Here is a 24,924-nt window from a genome sequence, read left to right on the forward strand (position 1 = left end):
GGTCGTTGGACGTGATAAGAGTCGATACAGATACGTTAAATAGTTGCGATCTTTGGCAAACTTTCGAAATTCTTGTGGATCTCGTTTCACACGAAACATACGGACATAATTGTTGTCTTCTGTTTTGTGTTCTACTGGATCCGAATGTCTAGACGAAAGTGGCGAAGCCCTTGACGAAACTTGCCGAAAGGATATAATAAATATTAAAATATAAATGCAAAACATTGCAGACGAAATCTTTCTTGGAAAAGAATACATTTTAACAATAAAACTCTATTGTTATCTCATGTCTATTATTGAATGTTTTTCTTATCATTTGTAGAAAACTGTACTACTTATTTTATTTTAAACTTTTATTTTGTGTAATCAAAGTGTTTTCTGCACAGAGAAGCTTTAATGAACCTTTTAAATCCAATCAAAAATGTAAAATATTGGTTTTTCCGGGGATCCGTCTGGAAATGAATTGATAAAAAGATGTCTTAATAGCATAGAAAATATCTTTTTTGGATGTAAATATCTTTGTAAATGATAAAGCAATAAATAAATAAGGATAGTGTTATCTATTTCTTCTTTGGGTTAAAAATATGATTAAAAATTGTAGCCTGACATTGTGACGTTTTCACAATAAATAATTTCTCTGCAATATCAATTATATATAATAACTTTTGATTAGATTATAGAAGTAAAGTTTATAAATAGAGACATTCAATTCACTGTAAAGAATCAAGTGTGCAGCATTAATAATAATACGGAAAGAAAAGATTTCTTGCCGTATTATTAATGCTGCACATTTAATTCTTTAATTAATGCAGTATTATTATTATTAATTCTTCTATTTTTTGTAGTAAATGTCAAGTGTAAATGATATCATTAATCGCATTCGATATTACCTTCTCTATAACGTCTTTTTATATTAAATGACTTAAAAATTCTTTTATTTGTTGTATATTTGTTTACACTAGACTCTCGCTACTTCGGCCATACCTTCCATAGATAGGTGTCAAATTAGAGAGAATGCCAGATTACTTAGTAAATAAGCTTGTATCTAGTGTATCTGGCGCTCCTGTGTTTAAGAAGTGACTGGATTAGTAAGAATCTACTGTACATGAAAATAAAATCACCTATTGAAAAACTTTACGAATTTTCATTATGAGAAATTAATATAATATTTTTGTATTTGTTCGATCTATTTCATTACAAAATTAATAACAACTGTATAAGTTTACAGTATACATACAGGCGTACATTTATATACGTTGCAGTCAGTAATATTAATTTAAAATAATACTTGGATAGATTTCGTTTACAGTCTCTCTGAGGGCAATACTCTTGCTGAGAGGAGGAGGCTAAATGGTATCTGCGAGAGGCTGCAAGGTGTGAAAATATTCACTGCAGTTGATCTTTGTCTGCAGGAAACTAGTAGTTTGGATGCGTGGCATGAAACTGGATGTTTTCAGAATGGCCGCACTGTACAATTTGCAGAGAAGATTCTGCAACACTCACCATATCCAGCAGCCCGTGCCATAGCGCATCAACTTGATGGCAACTAGACCTTTAAATTGTGAGTCTTCAGTGACGATAGCGCTACCATTTTTACGTCATCGTATGCAAGCTTTGCAGTTCTATAACTTCCCAAGATGAATAACATTCCTTGTTAGTGTTGCAATAGAGCATCGACATCTCAAGTTATCACCACGTTGTTTTGTCCTTTTATGAGGTAACATTTACAAGAGAAGTGTTTGCTTTCAATCATAACAACCTATGTATATGGGCTGTGCAGAATTCGTGGGTAACGACAATGCATAACTACCAGGAATACTTCTTCATAAAATTTTATTTCTTTTTATACGAAAAACCATAAAAAGAATAAAAAATCGACTGAAGAGGAATAAAAAAACTCCAAAACGCGTATCAGTGAATGTAATAAAACGCATTGTGTCCTATCAATTGACCTCCATTGTGTCGAATAAATAATATAAGTAACTATTTGCGTTAACTATAGAAGTTGTCAACAGCAACAACAAAATCAGCGAAGCAAACTCTAAACACTAGCAAAGTAAGCTTACGCATGGGTGGCATTTCTCCAAAAGTAATCTTAAAAAATACAGAAAGTAAAATTAAAATTCTGAACATCCATGTTTCAGGTGCTGCAGAAGCTATGGGTAAAAGAAACAATAGATTGTCGGTTTGTTTACGTAAGATGATATCCTCATCGGAAGATCGGCTGAAGTGAGCCAAAAGTTAAAAGAACAACACTAGTTTCAAGACATACGAAACCATCACTTCCATATGATCGCCAGAATAATGGCAAGTGGAGGACATATAAAATGGGAATTGTCCACGTCCATGTTTTCCACTATATGATAAAAGTTGTTAGATTATATTTTCCTTTTATTCACATAATATTTTGTTTGAACTCTTTTAAAAATACATCAATATCACAGAAGTCAATATTTCGTCAGATAAATTGTTTGGTTTGGTTTGATAAGATATGGTAACATAACACACGGACAATTTGCCACGGAAAGAATGCTTCTCGAGAGGACTCTGCTAAAAAGTGGTTTCTACATATTAGACATGTGAAGTAAACACGAAAAACTCCAGATGGTAGCCTGTTGACAAAGCACCGACTACAAGGTTGTTGTGGTTTTCTCCTTTCGGCCGCTGGTGGACATCAAGTACATTTATTAAACAAATTAAGATTGGAATAAAGGTTCTTTATTTGCTAGTTCCATAATAACAGGAACTTTTCTGTAAAGTGGTGTAAGTCTAATTTTTGGGGGGATATTTAAAACTGCATTTCAACCGATTTAAAACTCAATTAATTAGACAATTAGATTAATCTAATTAATTAGACAATTATCATCTTGTATATATATGCTACTTTATCATACTCGCTATTTAATGTTTTTGTGTACCCGATTCTCATTGTAAACTTTATCACTGTATTCATTTCTTTTCACTTATTATTGTACACATAATATTCTTTGTGCACATAATTCCTGTATACCCTTCTTCCTGGTAATGCTCCATGCGGGGCCAGGAAATGTACGTAATGTATCTCAAAAATTAAAAAATGATAATGATGATCACCTATTAGTAATCGAGTGGATATATAGTACACTGCTAATTGGTGGTGAGTTCGCTCCTTGTTGACGCTAGTCACGTGGAATTCTGTGGGTTTTGTTCACGTTTGTAACACCTTTATAGGGACCAGTCTCTCATAAGAGACCTTCTACGAGGCATTTTTCTTCGGCAGATCCCCCACTTCTTAGGTTGCAATGTAAGAATGATCTGCCAACGAGAAAGGCATTTTCTCTAGAAAAATATTCTTTATTTATGCGTTTTCATGATGATTTCTTTATAAGAACAATAGTTTCAAACAATAAATAGAATTGTAAACCTATAAATAAAGAAACGGGAAGACTTTCTACGAGAAACTGGCTTTTGTTTAGGAATTACAAACGTAAATAAACTCGAGAAACTCTGTTAGCCTGCCGTTAACATGGATCGAACCCATGACCAACCTACGAGTATTCAGGGGTTTATTTACTTGGTCATTGGTGGGCGCGAATAAGGGAAAAGTAGATATCTTCAAGAATTATGAAACATATTTTTAATCTAATTGTTTATATATATCTTCGATAAGATTATAGACAACAACTGTATATATAGAGACATTCAATCCACTTAGAGAAGAATAAAGTGTGCAGCATTACTAATAACTCCAGAAATGTTGCTCTTATTTACTTTATTTACAGTGACGTTCGCCAGATACGGTAACATGTTTTTTTTTTGTTTTTACTTTAAAAAATTAATATTAAAAATTTTACTTTTACAATATCTAGTCGACCTTCCATCCAAAGCTTTACAAAATCCTGATCTTTTCCAAGGAGACATTATCGGAATTGAAGACAATGATGTAAGTTTATTTGTTTTAAATGCTTAATCAAAATTAATTAAATTCAATTGAATTTGGTTTAAATTAAAATTTAGGTGAGAAATGCCGTAACGGATCTTTCACTTCGCTGGAAGGGCGGGATAGTGTATTATACTATCGACCCAAGTTTAAGTTCGGTTACTTTTACAAAGTTAATATAAGTAAAATTAGCTTATTAATTCAATTACATTTTTTTATAATAGGAACTCTAAAGCCTTTAATCAAAAAAGCAATGAAGCACATAAATAATGCAACAGAAGGATGCATCACTTTCAAAGAAAGAAATAGAGAACGAGATTACGTTAGATTCATTAGAGAATCCGGGTATATTTCATGTAATTAATACAATATTTTACCTGTTTTATAATATTGTTACACTCACTTCAGCTGTTACTCCAATCTTGGTCGAAAGGGTGGTAAACAATATCTATCTCTCGGAGAAGGATGTGAATACATAGGCACTGTTGTGCATGAAATTTTGCACACACTCGGCTTCTATCACGAACAGAATCGACCGGATAGAGACGATCACCTTATTGTTCATTGGGATAATATAGATAAAAGTAAGTTACCATTATCATATATTTTCATTTAGTTTGCTAAAAAAAAATTGATGTAAATTTCGAAATTTTTAGAAGCTCTGCTTCAATTTGAAATCTTTAATCGGAGAAAGCTTACTATTTATAACGATTTTGATCTCCACTCTATCATGATGTATGGAAATTATGCATTTTCTAAGAATGGGAAGTCGATGACCATGGAAGCGAAATCAGGAGTAAGGTTGCTTGATCCATACCAGAAGATTGGTTTAACTTCTAGCGATGTTTACAGAATTAAAGAGTTGTACGAGTGTGTATGAAACAAAATACTTGAAATTGTAACATTATAATCTATCATGAAATAAATATAAACGTTCAAATGTTCATTTAAATTTGTAGCTTAGAAACCCTTGCCGTAACGAATTTTAATCATGTAATGTAAATACGTTTGTGTTGAATTAGGTAGAGGGTCGGCTCCACTAGAGAAATTTTTACTGTTGTCACCAAGTGTCAAAAGTAAAGGATTTTTTGTGCGTAAATTGATTGAAACAAAGATTCATACTGTAGCTTTGTTGTCTGTAACTATAACCCAGTATTCTCGATTGTTTTTAACACCATCTTCGGAGATTATTCTTAGCGTGGTGTGTTCACCTTTTTTATTACATACTCGCCTAAGTTAAAGGCCGTCATGTTGCTTGTTTAAACATCCTTCTCGTAATCAGAGCTCACAAGTGACCGAGTGGATAAAACCACTAAACTCTGGTCATACCTCGGCAACAAAGTTGCCAACGTGGCGCTTCCGATATTTTTTTGTTTGTTTAACACCTATATAGGGGCCAATTTCCCACAGAAACTTCATCTTGTTTATTCGGTATCAGATTACTTTATCGTCAGATAAGAATTTCAAATATTATAGAAATGAGCGCCTGAATACTAAAGCTGCAAGAACTGATAAGTCCGGTGTAATAAAACATTTTATTTTGAATTAAATCTAGCAAAGAGTTCCATAACTTTCCCGAACAAAATTAAAATTGTGGTTATGAGATTGTTTTAAAAACCTTTTATATTATTAATTGTTATAAAATGGCAAAATGCATTATATCTATATATATTAATGACAATGTTTGGATGTTTGCTCGCTATACACACCTAGGCCGTTCTACCAATTGCTACGAAACTTGGCAGTTGTGTTTTTATATGGCTAACTTAGATAATGTGAAACGTCCCACCTCAAAATGTATATTGGATTTTTGTAAATCAATAAATTTCTATCTGAATTCGATCCGCTGATGTACAAGTAGTGCCAATAGATGACGATACCTGTAAATGATCAAATGTAATGTTTGTATCCAATGTAAATCAGAAATTACATTTTAAATTTCTTACACTACGTGTAAATTGCATGAAAATATTCCTTAAAACAGTTAATAATAAAGAAAACTTCAGTAAGTACGAATTTGTCTTATTTGACGTCGTTTCCTGGTAATGTTGTCCACTGCGTGAAATCGAAAGTGATAATTATCTTGTGGAAAGTCTATAAGAATTTAATTTTCTATATCTAACAACTCGGGTTTTTTTTCATTTTCAAACGATTCTTTCTGAATTATATGTGATAAACCTTTGTAAATATACATGAAATACTATAATATAATATAATATAAGCATTAGAAGTACGAAATAATCTTAACCGTTGTTGTAACTTTTTTCCTCGGGCAACGCTAGGCTCACCTGAGGGTAATCAATAATTAATATCACGGAACAATTAATACCTGACATTGTTATAGTGCATTGTTGTTTCCTACATTTCCAAGTTTATAAATTGATTTATACAAATTATATTTTAAATCTTTTGTTTATTTAAACTTTAAAAATGGTAAGTAAAGTCGTTAAATTCTTTTGTGAGGGGTTGATGAGTAGGTTTTACTTTGTATTGTAATGTGAAATCAAACAGCTATAAAAATATGTTGTGAAAATCTGCATAACTAAAATATATAAATAGGTAATAATTATTGGAAAACTTAAAAGTTTATAATAATATTTATTTGAGCCAAACATTTTTGAAAAGGAGAAAGAAAGGAATTATCAATGCACTGAATGTGAGAAAAAATTTTATACACAACGCGACTTAAATAATCACGAGCGGCATCACACTGGTGAAAAGCCGTTTGTGTGCGAAGTCTGCGGAAAACGATTTTCTCAGAATGGAACTCTAATAAGTCACAGAAGAGTGCACTTACAAGAAAAGAAATTCAAGTGCAATTACAATGGTTGTCCTTTCACCACTAAATGGAAAGTTTGCTTGATTAGACACATGAGTAGAATACATCAACAAACAATCTCTTTTGAAGTAAGTTATTCAATTATTAATATTATTTTTATTTTTAATAGGGTAGACAATAAAAATTATTAAACGAAAACATACAACGTGATTACACGATTGATTACAAGGAAAACTTAATTAAATTATGAATATTAGCGTATGAAGTTGTAGTCATTTCTCAAAAATTAAACAAAATTTTTACTACTACATTTCTGTTTACTTTCAAAATATGAACTACATTGATTGTATTCGGTTAGATATGAAACGTAACAAGATTCTTCTCAGCCAAATCGTGGCAAATAATGACACGACATCGACACAAACCGGAAAGATTACAACAAAAAAAATTCGTGAAATAAATGACATTTTAAGAACATTTGATAAAGATTTACAACTAAAATACTATTAAAGAGATGTGTGTTCTGACCCCTAACAAGACTAGATTTTAGGTCAGGATTGAATGATAAAGCGTTTTACAAACATTATGTAATTATATGTTAATAGTCATAAATTACATAAATATAATTTAATTAAAAGCTTAACAAAACTAATGATATTTTAATTTTGCTATTTAATATATAATAAATTAATAAATAACAGAATTCAACCAATTATTTTACATTCAGTCAAAAGAGTCGAAAATGAAAATTTATCCATGCAATAATTGCAACGAAACTTTTGGAAGTCCATCATCTTTAAAACTTCATATGAGATCTCACAACGGAGAGCAGCCATTTTTATGTAGTATTTGCAGGAAAGCCTTCAGCAATAAATCAAATTTGACTAGACACAAGAAAAAATTTCATCCAGAACTGGAAAACGAGCTTTTCTGTGGGGTAAATAACGAAATGTTTTTAGTAAACTTTTAACTAACAAACAAATATTAAACTAAGTGACATGTAATAAAACAAAAGACAATACCTAAACCAAAAAAGCTGTATTTTCTTCTTTTACTTCATCCGGCACTGCAGACGTTCGTAGAGCAAAACTTCCTGGTCCAGAAAGCTTAAATTTTAAACTTAAGCATTTCTCCTTATGAGTGAGGTGCAGGAGAAAAAACTTTCGGGTGGATAAGTCAAAGTTCACGTGGATAGCCCATACAGCTAATTTAGTTTTACGGCATAGTACTTGAAGAAGAAATGTAGAAAAAAATAATACATTGTTTTCTAAATTTCGCCTCCAAGCGCCAAGCTTATCTTTACTAAAGAAAAACAACTAAGAAAAATTTTGACCATTGTTTAAATACTGTAGTCATAAATTTATACTTAAGCACTTTATATATTTTTAAGCGTTTACTTTAGTCTAAAACTCTAAATGAATCAATACTACTTTCTATACTTCATGAAAAGAAAAAATATTAAAAATATTCACATTAATAAACTGTTTCATGCATTGAATTAATTCTAAAACAATTTGAAGTAATTCCGGTCTACGGGAATCTCTCGTAATCGTATTTGTTGTTTAATGTAAATTTAAAACAGTACCCGAAATATAAAAAATTGTCCAATTTGTTAGTTTACAAATAAATTTTGTGCAAGTGATTTCTAGTTGCCTGGGCAAGCAGTAAGGGAGTGCATGCTTCTGGGATAACTTTTGCACTTATTGTCCGATTTTTGAAAAACATTTTATACGTTAAATTTTAAAAATTTTATTGCCAAAATTCTCATTGAAACTCTGGCATGCGTGTAAATTATAATACGAAAAACATAATTAATTCTGAAAAAAGATATATTCAAAAAACGAAAGTATCGACTCTCTCCTATTTGACGCTTAATAACAAAACAGTGTTTTGACATTTTTGAATGTTGTTTTCTGGAATATAAAGCCATACACATGCTTCATATTTGTGTGGAGTTTGGTGAATTTTGGTTAAACTAAAGTTATCCAAGTTCAAAGAAAAAGAAACCAGATTTATGTCCCTCATCCCCACTACATCACGTCACGTTACCTAGCTGTTCAATCGCCTCTGCTGTAACAGCATGCCGAGCCTGTACCAGTTTAAAAGAAATGTCATTTCCTTTTGTCAATACTTTCATCGTATTTTTTTTAACAATAATTAACTAACAATCTTACATTTGTGACATATTACTGCTCAAACTGTTCGCCCAGGCTAAGTACATCGTCTCGAGTTTTTCGATGTGACCTATCTAGTATGCATTGTAATATTTATAACTAAATACTTTTGTTTGTAAAGTGAATTGATCTGAATCGTACATTATTATTGATGTGATTATAAACTCTTCAGATTATATTAATAACGGTTTGATTTTCAGGAAGAAGAAATACACGAGCAGATTGTTGTAGATGAGAACAATAATGAACACGCAGGGAGTTTGTGTAAAACAACTTATTCTAACGAAATACTCTCTACAAATGTTCAAGACACAGAGATAAACGAAGAAATGCAATTAGAAGAAAACGATTCGAATTTGAAAAATATTCATAAATCTGTCTTTGACATGGATTTAAGTTTTATAATGGAAGAGTTAGAACCTTCATTCGAATTGGAAATTTTCCCAGAAATACAGAACATAAACAACGATATTAAATGCATTTGGTGTAATGAAGAATTCCAAAATGAAGTTTCTCTGAGGGAACATGTGGAAAAATCGCATTAATAAAATCATTTTATAAATATATATTTGCTAATGATTATTCATGTTATATATATTAACAACTGTTTTGGCCTTCGACATTAAAGACAGTCTGCCCAAAAAGGAGCCAACATTTATTTTTCGTGTTCCAGACTTCACACTCACGGCGACAGACTCTCCTTTATAGGCTACCTGACGCCAGAATTTTAAAACAGTCCTTTAAAAAACACAATTACATCCAATTAAAAAAAATCTTTTTAAAAAAGGAACTGGTGTTATACAGACGTCTTGCTTTCCATTCTTCCTATGGGGTGTTTCTGCTTTTATCTACTGGAATAAGCTGTATATACTGTATAATAAATACTTCTTAGACATAGTCTAAAAACTAATACAGTATATACTGTATAAATTTATTACAGTTAGATATGATTTAAAAGTGGAATATTTCATTTTCTATAAAAAGATTATTTTTAAACTTATTATTTTATATATTCGAAAAAATGATGTAAAATTATATTATCAATGACAACGAATTTAAAACTAGTTCTCTGCACTATATTGCGGTGCCTCTAGCTAGAGGCAAAATTCATGTCCAACGTGTACTTTTCATACTGACTGCAAACACGGGTCGACTTTATTTCAAAACTAAACAATTTCGGTCTGAAAGGTTACTTCGAATACCATAATACTTTCATCTAAAAGGTAATGTATAAGTGGTACTTATGGGTTAAGAGGACACCAGTCGGAAATAGCGATCAAAGTCACGATTTTGAATGAAAATATCAAAATAACAATAGACCAGTAAATTTAAATCTAAAAAGAANGTGACGTTCGCCAGATACGGTAACATGTTTTTTTTTTTTTTTTTTGTTTTTACTTTAAAAAATTAATATTAAAAATTTTACTTTTACAATATCTAGTCGACCTTCCATCCAAAGCTTTACAAAATCCTGATCTTTTCCAAGGAGACATTATCGGAATTGAAGACAATGATGTAAGTTTATTTGTTTTAAATGCTTAATCAAAATTAATTAAATTCAATTGAATTTGGTTTAAATTAAAATTTAGGTGAGAAATGCCGTAACGGATCTTATTAATTAATTATTGTTTTGTTTTTAACCTATTGTAAGTCTAAGCATTTCGTATAAACGACTGGCGTTGTTTTTTTCTCTTTTTCATTGTCTTCATATAAATTAATAATGCATATCTTAACTATAGGTTGTTAAATAATAAACTATCCATTTGCGCAAANGGTTAAGAGGACACCAGTCGGAAATAGCGATCAAAGTCACGATTTTGAATGAAAATATCAAAATAACAATAGACCAGTAAATTTAAATCTAAAAAGAAGAAAATTTACTGATAAGGTTGTAAAAATGAAAAAAAATCATTTAGTATGATAATAGATATCACCTATTTACCATATTTGCTGTATACACTACAAAACAATTTGCATATTCGAATGGTTTATTATTAGAATTTGGGAGATTTTGTTATATCTTTATAAATCGTAATTTATTGTTTAATTTAACAATTGTATTAAATTTGACAAATAAAAAATTGCATTATTCTGAAAAAACGCTATTTCCGACTGGCCTCCTCTTAAAGAATCATGCATGTAACAACTACTATATCCAACTTCCTCCTATTCGAATAACAGAACGAGAAGCTTCTATAACACTGTTTATAATGGCCATGACACGTTTAAATAAATGAATCAGAAACCGGAAGTAACGAGCTACAACTAAACGATTAATGGCTGATGCTCATTATTTAAATCCTAGATAGATTCTCTCCTTAGATTGACTAGAGCAGGGGTGGCCAACTTTTGTGTACATAAGATCTACTTTTCATCTTAAAAATGTGTCGCGATCGACTTGTTGTCGTAGACATAGTCTAAGTGGCAGCGGCGTAGCGAGGGGGAAAGGGGTGTATCATGCCCCGGGCGCCACTCGCGGAGGGGCCCCAAATGGTCTCCAAGACAAACTAGATGTGTTTCTGGAGGGGGAGAGGGGCGCCAGTTATGTTCGCTACGCCACTGCTAAGTGGCGAAGGGAAGGTGTGAAATACATAGTATGTTTATACATTGTGTTTCAGTACGAGGTGCACTCTCGGGAGCTATGGATAGTTAAGCAAAATATATGTTCAAAACTGTTTTTTATTTTTTAAATCACTTATAAATTTTCGTTCATAAACAAAATAAATTTCCAGGCCTAACTTTTGATATTTGCATCTATGAGTTTATTCCGTACAGGCGGTACCTAAAAAATTCATTTTTCGACACTTTTTCAAGATTATATTTTAAGTTACTAAGAATCTATTTAATTTTTTTAATCAACTGCAATGTATACGTTGTGGTACTATTTGTTCTTAAATATGAAAAAAGTTGTTATAAAAATGCACAGTGTGGCTGATAATTTGATTTTAAGATTTCACTTTCGAAATTTTTTTTGCACCAGAAAAATTTATCATGGAAGATGATATAAGATTTTTAGACTTATTCTTTGCTAGTCTATCAATAGCTCGCGGGAGTGCACGTCGTAGTGAAACGCCCTGTATATTTACCTACGTAAAAAACAAAATAATTATTTAACGTGCCAAAAAATTCTCATCCAAGGAAATTAAAACATTAGTAATTATTAACAATAATTCATTTTCTAATACCTTTTGCTTGAATTTGATATAATCATTTTCTAATACCTTTTGCTTGAATCCATATGAAATATGGAGCAAAAGGTATTAGAAAATGAAATTTTGGCTAATGCGTTTCACACTTAAATTTTTTTTTAAAAGAAAATATATAAATTCCACAATTTCTTTAATTTTTTCAAAACCTTGGAATCTTACCTTAAAATCTTCAATTACTTTTTGGCTTTCCGCCACGTATTTGTCGATTTTATAATTAATATTTTTATGTTTTTGTATGTTATCCGCCATATTTGGAAAATGATTCAGATTATTTTGTTGCAAATCTTCTATTAGTAAGATAAATTTTGCTTTATATGCATCTATGCAGCTGATCGTATTAATTACTGTTTTATTTTTACCTTGTAATTCTAAATTTAAATGACTTAATATTGAAGTAAAATCGCTAAGAAATGCTAAGTCACTAAGCCACGTTTCATCGTTTAAATTTTTACATTTTCCATCTTGTTGGTTAAGAAAATCTATTATTTCAGGCAATAAATGACGAAATGGTTGCAGAAATTTACTTCTGCTTAGCCATTTAACATCGGTATGTAGTAATAATTCGGGTCGGCCTTCATCGAGATGCAATTGGAAGAGACGCCGTTTGAGAGAACTTCCTCGAATTGAATTTACAATTTTAAACGCTATGTCCATTACCTCTTTTGTGTTTAGTCTCCTGCTGGCTAACACTTGCTGGTGAATTATGCAGTGGTTGCTCAAAAAGGCTGGGAATTCATCTTCATTTTGACATAGGGCTATAAATCCATTTATGCGACATATCATTGCAGCTGCGCCATCCCTTGTTATTCAAACTAATATAAAAAGTGGTACTTTCAAATCCTTGAGAAAGTTTTTAAAGGCTTTGAATATATCTACCTCTCTAGTCCTTTCTTTCAAAGAAATCATACTCAACAATTCTTCTTTACATGTAAAATCTTTAAAAACTATACGAATGAAAACAAGCAATTGTGCTGTATCACTTATATCTGTGGATTCATCACATTAAAGGGAAAAACAAGAACATTTATTAATATCGTTATACAGTAGAGCCTCGATTATCCGACCCAATTGGGGACTGGGGTTGGTCGGATAATTGAAAAGTCGGATAACCGAAAAGTATGAAAAAATCCATTATTAGTGTAGTATATTATTATATCCCATGTAATTAGTATATTAATATATCGCTATCAGTGGCGTGCCGTCATTAGAAGCGTTGGAAGCGCCGCTTCCCTCGTATTCTCTAAAAAAATAAATAAATATTACAAAAATAATTAAAAATCGATAGAGTCGGTAATTTTTTCTTCTTTTGTTTTCTTTTACGTTAATGTAAAATTACGAAAAATTATATTTTTTCTTTCTTTTCCGACTTTAGGATAATATAAAACTTCTATTTTTAAAAAAAGATCAAGTCAATAATGACTCATAAACATTTTTTCAAAAAAGAGTTTAAAAAAGTAAAAAAGAAAAATATATTTTGCAGAGAAAAATTTTTTATTTACATTACTACCAGTAAAATGCCCAAATGCATTTCGCCTACGGCCTCTTCAGTGGGGCTTACAGTATACGATTTACGTTTTAAACATCAACTCGTTAGAGAGCCACTTATATGGTCAACNTCATTTACAACTAAATTTAATGAATGAGAGAGAAGCACCAGGTACAGAAAAGGCTCTAGATTTTATTTTCCTTAAATTTACGATTTATGTATCCGTTGTCATAAAAATTTGTCTTTCCACTTTTTCCCAAGACTACAAATATTCGAGTACAAAGTAACTGGTTTCGACTTATTTCTACTTAAGAAGTAGGTAAATAATTAAGCAATTAGGGAATTGGGGATATAAACAAAACCCCGACGAAAGAGCCGGAATATTACTTAAACAAAAGCTTAACCGAACCAATCTATAGCCGAGTACAGTGGGGACCGATTTCTTCGAAATACTGTATTAGATGTAATAAGGACAGAAATTTTTTCAGTTCGACGAGAGTGACCGAAAAGTTGTAAATTATGGAAATTTCCGTGGACAACACCTGGTCCTAAAACGAATTAGTTAGAAAACAAAAGACGGACAATCTATTAAGTTTAACATTTAGACTTTTACAGCTATGGTGAGAAACGTTTAAAATTTACAAGAACCCTGTCGCGTCTTTTGAGGTATATTAGTGATGCGACAAAAGAAACATTTGACATTGCCAAATCCCGAGGGTATCGGCACCCTCGGGATTTGGCAGCCCGCGTGCATGTACAGTACACACCGCACACCTAGCAGGACCGTCTCTGATTCCACTCGTAGGGAGCTATTTGACTAAGTGGTTAAGATTTAAAGAGTAAAGAATATTTTATGTTATTTTCATGTACGTTTCATTACAAAGTTATATTTAATTATAATTTTCTTTAAAAGTATATTCATACAATTGAAGAATGTTTTGTACCAGGTATGTATATCCACCACACATTTTATTTCACCAAGTAAGTTTTTATAATTTTATTTTTAATTTTAGCCCTTATATCGTGGCTAGCGATTCGGAATGTAATTGCGATATTGAAAATTTATTTTAAAAAAGTTTTGGCTCGAGATCATATAATGAAAAAGAAAACATTATTAAAAGAGAACGGCCAATGCCTAAGTTAAATATAAACGCTTCAATAAAAAAATTTGTTCGATATTTTCACGATAAAATGGCTCTGTAAATGCATAAAAATGCATTTACAGAGTGAAATTAGTGTGTGGAATAAGAATGTCTTTGACAATTTAGCTGGCAAAAGACACGAAAAATCGTCGATTCTTTCGTATTTGAAGCAATTTGGAAATCGAAGCGGAATAGAATTTAACATTAGTAAATAATATAAAATAAATATTGAAAATTGTAACGAGATAATTATGGGTAATAGATATATTATATCTAAATAAATAGATGTTATATGTTTTTATCAAAGCAAGAATTGGCATTTAGAGGGCATATGGAATATATTGGATCTAATAACAGAGGTAATTATAATGAACTTGTTTATTTATTAAGTATGTCAGATAAATAATCTATTAAAAATACATTTAAAGAAAGAATTAACTGATTGCCCCTGGATGTCGGCTTCTTATAGAAACACAGCTTCCCTATCATCAAATGTCACGGCACGCCCCTGATCGCTATTAACCTACTTCGCGTTGAATTTTCATCGATGTTAAGCCTAACAAAAATTTTTTAAAATAATAATCGTCGCTATTGTATCGTTAAAAATTAGAAAATTAAGCCTCGTTTAAATACTGGCTCCCTTCCATGGTCGATCCAGTGTTGCCAGCTAAAACACGTAAAAATAATATTAAAGTAGCCAAGACATAGCTAAATATTGTAGCGCTACATCACTAGGGGACATTTGAATTTGCCGACTAGCACGCGGTCGGTTAACCGAAGTGTCGGTTAATCGGGGGTCGGATAATCGAAGCTCTACTGTATAACTGTTCTTTTACATTTCCACTCATCTTCTCAATTCATCGCATTACAGTGTTTCCAGATAGTTGTAGCTATTAAATTGCAGCAATAATTTTACTCTTGTTCTTAAAATCGTTAAAAAGTGAATCTGACAATTCCAATAATAGTTTCTTTTACAAATTCACCGTCGGAAAATGGTTTACATTTTTTTGCTAAGAGGTAGCTTACTTTGAATGATGCAGTAGTTACTGCTTGTGACTTCAACATTGGTTTTTTAAAAACATTTTGTTGATTTGTTAATTGAGTTTTAAGACCCCTAACTTTACGTTTTCTCAGTTCGGAATTTGATGGATAATCTGTTTGATACTTGTTATGAAAAGCTAAAAAATGTCTCTCCAGATGACCCTTTTTAGCAATGGCTATCGAGGTAAGGCATATTAAGCTAAGACATTTATCATTAACCATTGTAAAAAAGCAATCGAGTTCCCATTCTTCATTGAAATGATAATTTTTCGATTTTTTTGGTTTACTACTCATGTTCATGGGTATACTAAAATTAGACAGATTATTATTATTGGTATACTAAAATGCAAAAGAAATACGACAATAAATATCGAATTAAATATTTTCCTAGAAAATTTAAAAAATAGTTTAGAGGTCTGTTGCCGAGAAGGCTCGCTTATCAAATAAATAGATAGGTAAGAAAAGCCACAATTTAATTTAAAACATGAAGAAAAGGTACTTACATTTTAAACCAGAAAAATTGAAATTTATCGTTGTCACATAAGGAAACCACCACTTCACCCTTCTCTCTACTATGTCCGAAACTACTCTCTTTGTCCCTCTTCCCGCCTTTTTTTTTTCGGTTCTGTGAGTAACCAAGCATCGTGAGTAACCAAGTGCATTAATATAGTGTAATTTTGTGATAATATTATTAACTATTATTTATTGGTATTGCAATTTATTATTTATTACCCTGACATCAGTGAAAATGTCAAATGAAAGAAAATACACTCAAAAATTTCGAATAGAATGGCTTCGTGACGATAGGTTTAAAAACTGGTTGCAGAAAATAGAAAAAGAAAATACAAAGTGTCGCTGTAAATATTGTAACTGCATTTTGATAGCAAAAGTAAGTGATTTAGAAAAGCATAGGAAAACTCAAAAACATATAAAAGCCGAGCCATCGTTTAGCATTCAGCGGAGTGCAAATATTCTTCCATTTATGAAAAGTTCAAATGTTCATAAAACAGAGGGAAATATGGCGCTTTTTATAGCAGAAAGATGTCCTATTAGTCATGTAGACAAACTAACAATTCTGTACAACAAATTTTTCAGATAGCAAAAGTTGTAATAATCTGACTCTTGGACGAACAAAATGTTCAGCCATAATTTCAAATGTTTTAGCACCATATTTTAAAGAAAATTTAATGGTTGATATAGGTGATATCAACTATAGTTTACTAATTGATGAAAGTAATGACATTTCAGTTTCCAAGCTTTTAGGTATTGTAATTAGATATTACTCTCAAAATAGAAAATGCATAACTACAACTTTTTTAGATTTAGTACCACTTAAAGAGTGCAATGCTGATGCAATTTGTGAAGCAATTAAATTTTCCTTGAGAAATAATGCCTTGGATTTGCATAAACTCGTTGCAATTGGAACAGATAACGCTTCTGTAATGATAGGAATCAATAATGGTGTACTGTATATGCTAAACTCATAGCCGAAGTACCTGCTTTGATTCTGGTACGTTGCTTCTGTCATTCATTACAATTAGCAATTTCCCACGCTACAAAAGAAGGCCTTCCAAGAAATATAGAATTTCTTATTAAAGAAACATTTAATTGGTTTTCTCATTCTGCGATTAGACAATCCAAATACAAGGAACTCTATTCTTTGATGAATGATGGAAATGAACCATTAAAATTAGTACAAAGTAGTGAGACTCGTTGAATGTCAATTCAGACCGCTATTGATAGAATTTTGAGACAATGGAATGATTTAAAGGCAAATTTTAATTTGGCCAGAACAAACGAAAGATGTTATACGGCAGAAATTTTGTTCTCAATGTTTGATGATCAAAGGAATTTCTTATTTCTTGTATTTCTTAAACCTGTACTTGAAGGTGGCAGCCTACCGCTCTGGGGGACCCGGGTTCGAATCCGAACGGGTCGCAAAATCCCCAGGAATTTTTCGGGGGGGTGGTCCGTTCGGATATGTCGGGCCCCGTCCCTCACCACCCGGCAGCCCCATTGTGGGCCTGGCCGAACCCATAATGGGCTTGCAAAAAGAGGCCCTCTTAGTGCCCCACAGGGCGGAAAGAGTTACAAAAAAAAAAAACCTGTACTTGATGAAGTTCAGAGATTAAATAAAATATTTGAATCTGAGAATAATGATCCTACGAAGTTGCTACAGGACTTGCTAAATTTAATAGAATCTTGTGTTCTAAGATTGTTATTCCAGGAACAAAAATAACAAATAAAGTAGTAATTGAAAATCATTTAGCACTCAATCCATATTTGGGTTAACAGTTTGAAACTGAAATAAACAATTCTGCACTGTTAAATAAAGAAAAGAAAAATATTCGTAGTCGCTGCATTGCCTTCCTTTTGTCTCTTATAAAACAACTTCAGCACAGGTTACCTGACAATATATCAATATTGAAAACCATGACGTCACTAAGTATTGACCAATGCCTCAATCCAATTAAAAGTGATATAATAAACCTTGCGAAAATGTTTCTCACTGAAGATGCAATATTAACTCGCATTGACTTTCAATGGAGGAAAATCCATACAATTCAGTGGAAAGAAACTTCCAGCACGATAAACCTATGGATGGAGGTAGCTCAATACCGAGATGCTGCCAGAGAAAATCCCTTTCAAGACTTGGTCAATTTTGTTTTAAAAATTCTTTTATTACCTCACTCAAACGCAGAGTAGAGCGTTTATTTAGTAAGATGAATATTGTTAAGACCAAACTGCGGAATAAATTGAATATTATTTCACTCAGTAGCATATTAACGATTAGATATGGTTTGAAGAGATTAGGGAAATGCAGCTATGATTATGAATTGCCAGCAAATGTCATTCGAAAAGTAGGCACTATGAAATCATATCAACATTTACAGTTTGAAGCAGGACCATCTTTTGAACACAACGAAGAAATTGAAGAAGTAATGGAATTTAGCGACGAATGGACTTTTTGAATAAAGTTAAAAATTGATTAATTAAAGGTAGGTTTTTATTTTTTGTTTAACCAATTTTTTTGCGAATTTTAAAAATTTTTTTAGCTATTTTTAGAGAGTTCTTTGTTTGCTTTTAGCTACTTTTATTTTTTTGAGTTGGCAACTCTACTAACCGAATACAATCAATGTAGTTCACATTTTGAAAGTAAACAGAAATGTAGTAGGAAAATTTTGTTTAATTATTGAGAAATGACTACAACTTCATACGTTAATTTTCATAATTTAATTAAGTTTTCCTTGTAATCAATCGTGTAAACATGTTGTATGTTTTCGTTTAATAATTTTTATTGGTTTACCTATTAAAAAATAAAAATATTATTAAAAATTGTAAAACTTACTTCAGACAGAGTCGGTAGATTAACTGGTCTTTCGACTTCCTATCTTCGCTCATTGCTAGAATCAACTAGAGACAAATGTTACCACCAGGGGGACTGCAATCACTACAAGAACGCTAGATCGAATCCCTGTGAGGTCGAATGTTTTCTTNAGAAATATAAAATATTTGAGAAATATATAAAGGTAACCCCATATAACACGGCAATTCTATAGCACAGATTCACTCTAACATGGTTCAAGAATTGGGAACATCCCCCGTATAACACGGTGGTTTTATAGCATGGGTTCACTCTAACATGGTTCGGGAATTGGGTAAAACTCTCATACAACATGAAATGTAATAAAGGATCCGTTCTTTTATACTTCTGCATAACTACACATGAGCATTCTATTGTTTTCGTGGCTACTTTGAATGATCTTTCAACAATAATCTATTTAATGGTTAAATTTTACAATTGGGACCCTTCTTTTGCCTCTAAAAGCTCATTTTAGAATTATAGATTCCTCCATCACAATACTATCAATATTGCAGGCGCCACCATCTTTCTTTCACCATCATTCCTAAATGCCTACAAACAGCAGCGCACTCCAGTTGCAGAGCGACCGCTATTAACGAATGCACCCAAAAACTGTTACCAGTTGATGATGATCATGCTGATATCATCATATAAGATGAATAATCCTCTGGTAAAATATTTACTTAAATAATAAATAAGTATTTTAAAACTATGAAAAAAATGAATAATAAATCCGATTTAAATAAGGATTTAACAACATGTTTTTTAATTTTTGGAACCTAACCCCCTTTTCACACTAGTTCTTTGTTTTGTATAACACGGATTCGCATAACACAGCAATTTTTTGGAATGTAACTCCCGTGTTATACGGGGGTTACCTGTAATTCTATCAAATGAGCCAGGCATTACTCAGGCAAAAAAGATTAAGATAACAACTGCAAAGATTAAGATTATTAGATTATTTTATACTTCTAACCCTTTTATTATATTATATTATAGTATTTGATTTATATTTACAAAGTTATCTTACATAAGAGTTTATCACAACAAGTGAACAATCTAACACATTTTAAAAATTCTTTAGGCGTTGCCCGGGCAAAAAATAACAACAACAAAGTTTAAGATTATTACATTATTTTCTACTTTTAATCCTTTTATTATATTATATTAAAGTATTTCATTTATATTTACAAAGGTTTATCACTCGGAGTGACCAATCTAACACATTAAATTTTTTTTTTAAATCGTGTACAATAGACGAGACCAGATATGATTAGGAGCAGAAGGCCCAGATTAACTATATAAGAACTTCAGGATTCGATCTGAAGTCACGTTAAATCAATTCAAAATTTTTTCCTGAACAGATAGATAACCAGCACAACTCTATTTCTCACAAGAAAACTATGAAATACAAGAGCAAGACATTACTAAAGGAATTGAGAATATTGTGACGAAAAGTTGTAGCCCGGCATTTTCACGATGTCACAATAAATAATCGCTGGTTAGAATTACGGTAGTTTGATTTATTTGGTCAGGCCAACACGACACTTCAGCGATACATTTCCGGAGGAGGATGCATTTCCGGTGCATTTCGGTTTCTAATAAGCGAAAATTAAAATTATAGGATTACTTAATATTTAAGTTTGATTGATACATTATATGGTCGACCGGAAGTTGAGGAGGTGACGATCGACATATCCGGTCGCGCGCTGGTATAGAGTTTCACTAGAGCAGTTGTGGCTTCCTAAATCACATCTAGCCTCCTCAGTATGTAAATACTTTAAGGTTGAAAGAAATGAGATAAGCTATTCGCAGCCATCCTCCCCTCTCTCTGTTTTTGTCTTCTCTCCTCTCCTTCTCTTATTCGTTCTTTATTCTCTTTCCTTCTCTCTTCTCCTCTCATTTCTTCTCTCTCCAAAGTCATAAAACTATTCATAATTTTAAAAACAATTACTTACTGTGAATCGTTACGCTGTCGGACTGCAATTTTTAATCATCTTTTAATTTGAAAAATCACTTTACTCCCGGTTTAGAGAGGAAGTTCTTATATAGTTAATGGGAACTTTGGTTCGTAATAATTCCACAGTTGATCTCAGTTATCATTTAAATCCATTACGGTACTAGGGGCCAATTTCCCACACCTAGTTTATCTTGCTTATTTAGTATCAGATTACTTTATAGTCAGGTAATAATTTCATGCAATTATTCAATTATAGAAAGCTGCGGTTGAATAGCTTCAAGAAGTAATAAGTCCAGTGTGTGAGAGCCGGACTTGAAATTTTTGAGAGAAAATTTTTTGTCTTTCGAAAGTTAAATTAGTTCAAATCCCAGTGAAAACAAAATATTTAATTTAATTACTGGAGGATAATCGCATCTCTCCTCCTGGAGTTATTTCTTTTCCCATGGGACTCATCGAATGTGTCAACGGAAAATAACTACAAATATTCACCAGTGGTCGAAAATAGTAACGTGGCTAAAAAGAGGGCATCGACATTCAAGGGATTGACATTAAAAGGATTGAATCGAGGACAAGAAGGTCGTCGGGAGTCCGAGAATTCGCCAACCTCCTCCTTTTTATGCGAGTGCTCCATCGCCGATCCCTTCGACCGCCCTTTCATTGGTCCCTTCAATCGCCGTTCGCCGTAGACACTTTAGCAACGACCATTTGATAGTGAACTGTACCATCGAGGAGCCTAACTCTACCCAACCTAGCTGAAATCTCTCCATCTGTCATCAGAAAGTTTTGCGACCTCAAGAATTCGATCGAGGACCGATCAAGATATTTAGCATCGCGCGTAATAATGCAAACTCTCTCTCTCGTCTAGGAACTCCATATCTACTAGTATAAAGTCCAATAGATTATGTTACGCTATATAACCCTTATCCGTTATATACCGCTATATAAAAGCTATAACGGAACTCTCTGTTATCACATATATACGTGTAAATAATTTACATAAATAAACGAGTATTATTTCTTTATAATTGAATAGCAGTGTGCACTTTCGTCCGCAGTGTCCGTCTCCATCCTGGACTTCATCGCACAAAACCGAAACAGCTAGATTGCTTGTAATCTGGCAGTCTACTTGTATTAGAAATAATAAAGGGCTATTAAGATGGTATTTTTAGTGTTGAACCTCCTTAATTAATAATAATAATCTCCATTGGACGAAAATTTACAAAAAAAAAAAAAATTATTATTTGTTTTAACGTTTTATTTTATTTGTGAAAACATTTTTTTAATTTAAATACTATCTTAACAAGAAATAAAATGTGAAATAAAAATAGAAATAAAAATTTTTTCAACAAAAAAAAATATCGTCTGGTTACAAAATAGCGAAACTGAGCATGCGCGAAGTGACAGTATCGTCTGGCAAAGTAAATACGAGTAAGTTCAAACTTTTATATTTATTTATTCGGAAAATAATAATAAATGTAGCCGCTGTGATAAATAGGCACACTGTTTTTGCGTTAATATTGAAGAAAATATAGTTTTGTGAAGAAACGTACATAAAAATAACATAAAATAGTCTTTACTTTTTAAATATTAAAACAATCCACCTAGTTAAAATTGCTTCCTACCAGTGGCTCGTGGATGGAATCAGAGACGGTCTTGGTAGGTGTGCGGTGCGTGCATGCTTGCCAAATCCCCAGGGGTGCCAATACCGGTCAATGTCAAATACCTCTTTTGTCGCATCACTAGAATATCTCAAAGGATGCGACAGAGCTGTTGTAGATTTTAAATGTTTCTCTCCATAGCTGTAAAAATCTAAATATGTTAAACTTAATAGTCATTTCTTTTCTAACTAATTCGTTTTAGGACCGAGTGTCCTCAGAAATTTCCAAAATTTACAATTTTTCGGTCACTCTCGTTGAACTGGAAAAATGTCTGTCTTTATTACATCTAATATTTCGAAGAAATCAGTCCCACTGTACTCGGCTAGAGATTGGTTGGGTTAGGCTTTTGTTTTAAGTAAAATTCCGGCTCTTTCATCAGGGTTTTGTTTACGTCCCCAATTCCCTAATCGCTTAATTATTTAACTACTTCTTAAGTAGAAATAAGTCGAAACCGGTTACTTTGTACTCGAATATTTGTAGTCTTGGGAAAAAAGTGGAAAGACAAATTTTTATGACAAACAAATACATACATCGTAAATTTAAGGAAAAGAAATTATAGAGCTTTTTCTGTACCTCGTGCATCTCTCTCATTCATTAAATTTAATTGTATATGACGCTACCAAAGTAACAGTTAATTTTTTAATATTGTACAAGAATTGTACATGTTTTTCTCTGCATCCCCTTACGGATGGGGCAGACGAAAATCGTAGTGTCACTGGTTTAACATCGAAATCCGTAAGTACTGTAATATAAAATCGGAGAGCGAAATAAAAATATCAAATATTTTAATGGAATTTTTTAAACTCCTGTCAACTATACAGAACTATCGTAAAAGCATAACAGTAAATTCTTATCGGTTGGGTTAAGTTATAAATCTACTCGCGAATCACGTAATCGGGCGAGGGCGGCCAAATATCTAGCGGGCGGGCGGGCGGCTAACAGCTCGGAACCAGTCCCGGATGGAATTGGATGAGTTATACGTGTATTTGAAAAGTTAAATATTTGTAGTCGGATCGGAGCAGTCGGTGAGCTACAGCCAATGAGAGCTTCGAAGCTATAACCAATCAGAGTTTAGCTTTATCCAATCTACGTCGAAGTCAGAAAATGGCGGAAAGTATCGATTTCTCGGAGTGTTTAAATTATTTAATAAACGAAGTCAGAACATATCCGTGGCTTTATGATATTCAGCGAGCCGAATAATAACGACAACATAAAAAAAAATAATTCTTGGAGGGAGATTTCCAAGAAACTAAACGTTGAAGGTACGTGATTGACTAATCTAATAATGACGCGATATATCTAATAAGTTATCACAGATTTGTTTTAAATATATCCTCTTACTTGACAATATTAAGAAATTAATGTTTGATTCTACAGTTTTTAGTAATTAAAAATTTAATAATCCCACAATAGATATCATCATACAGAGTATGGTAAAAATTAGTTTTAGGAAATATAATTTTACATCATTTGTCTAGTGTATCTGCTAATTAAAACGGTACATTTGTTTAATAGAATAGATAAATATACATTGAAACATTTATATATGAAATAACATTCTTCATATCCTGTCATTTATTCAGAGAATAACTTGTTCACTGAATTTTTCTTTTTTTTTTTGGGTGAAAAAATTACAACAAAAATTTACAGAGTTTATTTGATTAGATAGCTTTACTCAGTATGACTTCTATAAGCATTTAAAATATAAATTGATATATTTTAACTATTTGCATAGTACATGTTCACAGCATTTATCTTAAAAATTTTAAATGTATATTTTACTTTACATTTTCTTTATTTGAGTCTTCTATAAAATTTAGAGTATAACACATTTGAAATGTCCTGCCCAGNTAGCTTTACTCAGTATGACTCCTATAAGCATTTAAAACAAATTGATATATTTTAACTATTTGCATAGTACATGTTCACAGCATTTATCTTAAAAATTTTAAATGTATATTTTACTTTACATTTTCTTTATTTGAGTCTTCTATAAAATTTAGAGTATAACACATTTGAAATGTCCTGCCCAGATACCATTTTAACCATAGAAAACAATGACATAGATCAGTGTTTCTTAACCTCTAACGAATCGTCGCCCCCTACAGTAAAACCGTTACGTAGTATCGCCCCCTTCGCTACAAAATTCCGATGCCGAGGGGCGAGGCTAACGCCAAATTCGTACCGCATCG

At 32.0% G+C, this 24,924-nt stretch overlaps 2 protein-coding genes and 1 pseudogene across 3 annotated transcripts in view; all 3 read left to right on the forward strand.

The window, feature by feature from the left end:
* The window catches only part of LOC111630521, a 24,806-nt gene extending 19,963 nt beyond the window's left edge, over positions 1-4,843 (forward strand). The window contains exons 12-17 of the mRNA XM_023374638.1: positions 3,695-3,779; positions 3,849-3,922; positions 3,997-4,072; positions 4,144-4,264; positions 4,328-4,503; positions 4,576-4,843. Coding sequence (XP_023230406.1) covers positions 3,695-3,779; positions 3,849-3,922; positions 3,997-4,072; positions 4,144-4,264; positions 4,328-4,503; positions 4,576-4,799 — 756 coding nt within the window. The 3' untranslated portion in view covers positions 4,800-4,843. The remainder of the gene's footprint in view (positions 1-3,694; positions 3,780-3,848; positions 3,923-3,996; positions 4,073-4,143; positions 4,265-4,327; positions 4,504-4,575) is intronic.
* Positions 4,844-6,252: 1,409 nt separating this feature from the next.
* Positions 6,253-9,695, forward strand: LOC111630548 (zinc finger protein 761-like). 2 transcript variants are annotated; one of them, XM_023374660.1, is made up of 4 exons: positions 6,253-6,352; positions 6,545-6,826; positions 7,426-7,635; positions 9,073-9,695. In XM_023374660.1, the coding sequence occupies exons 1-4, from the start codon at positions 6,350-6,352 to the stop codon at positions 9,415-9,417; spliced, it is 840 nt and encodes a 279-aa protein (XP_023230428.1). In that variant the 5' UTR covers positions 6,253-6,349; the 3' UTR covers positions 9,418-9,695. The 2 variants fall into 2 exon arrangements, with proteins under 2 accessions (XP_023230428.1, XP_023230429.1); XM_023374661.1 differs by lacking the exon at positions 6,253-6,352 and adding an exon at positions 6,354-6,478.
* A 7,125-nt stretch (positions 9,696-16,820) lies between these two features.
* LOC111630522 lies at positions 16,821-17,989 on the forward strand (annotated as a pseudogene).
* The last annotated feature ends 6,935 nt before the right edge of the window (positions 17,990-24,924 follow it).

Source organism: Centruroides sculpturatus, unplaced genomic scaffold, assembly GCF_000671375.1.
Source record: "Centruroides sculpturatus isolate CEXI.00-Female unplaced genomic scaffold, Cexi_2.0 scaffold587, whole genome shotgun sequence".
NCBI lineage: Eukaryota > Metazoa > Arthropoda > Arachnida > Scorpiones > Buthidae > Centruroides > Centruroides sculpturatus.

Excerpts from the sequence above, each read along its gene's own strand:
- LOC111630548 (XM_023374660.1), top strand. Across the intron at positions 6,827-7,425 it reads AACAAACAATCTCTTTTGAA|TCAAAAGAGTCGAAAATGAA; the intron begins GTAAGTTATTCA and ends TTTTACATTCAG. Across the intron at positions 7,636-9,072 it reads AAAACGAGCTTTTCTGTGGG|GAAGAAGAAATACACGAGCA; the intron begins GTAAATAACGAA and ends TTTGATTTTCAG.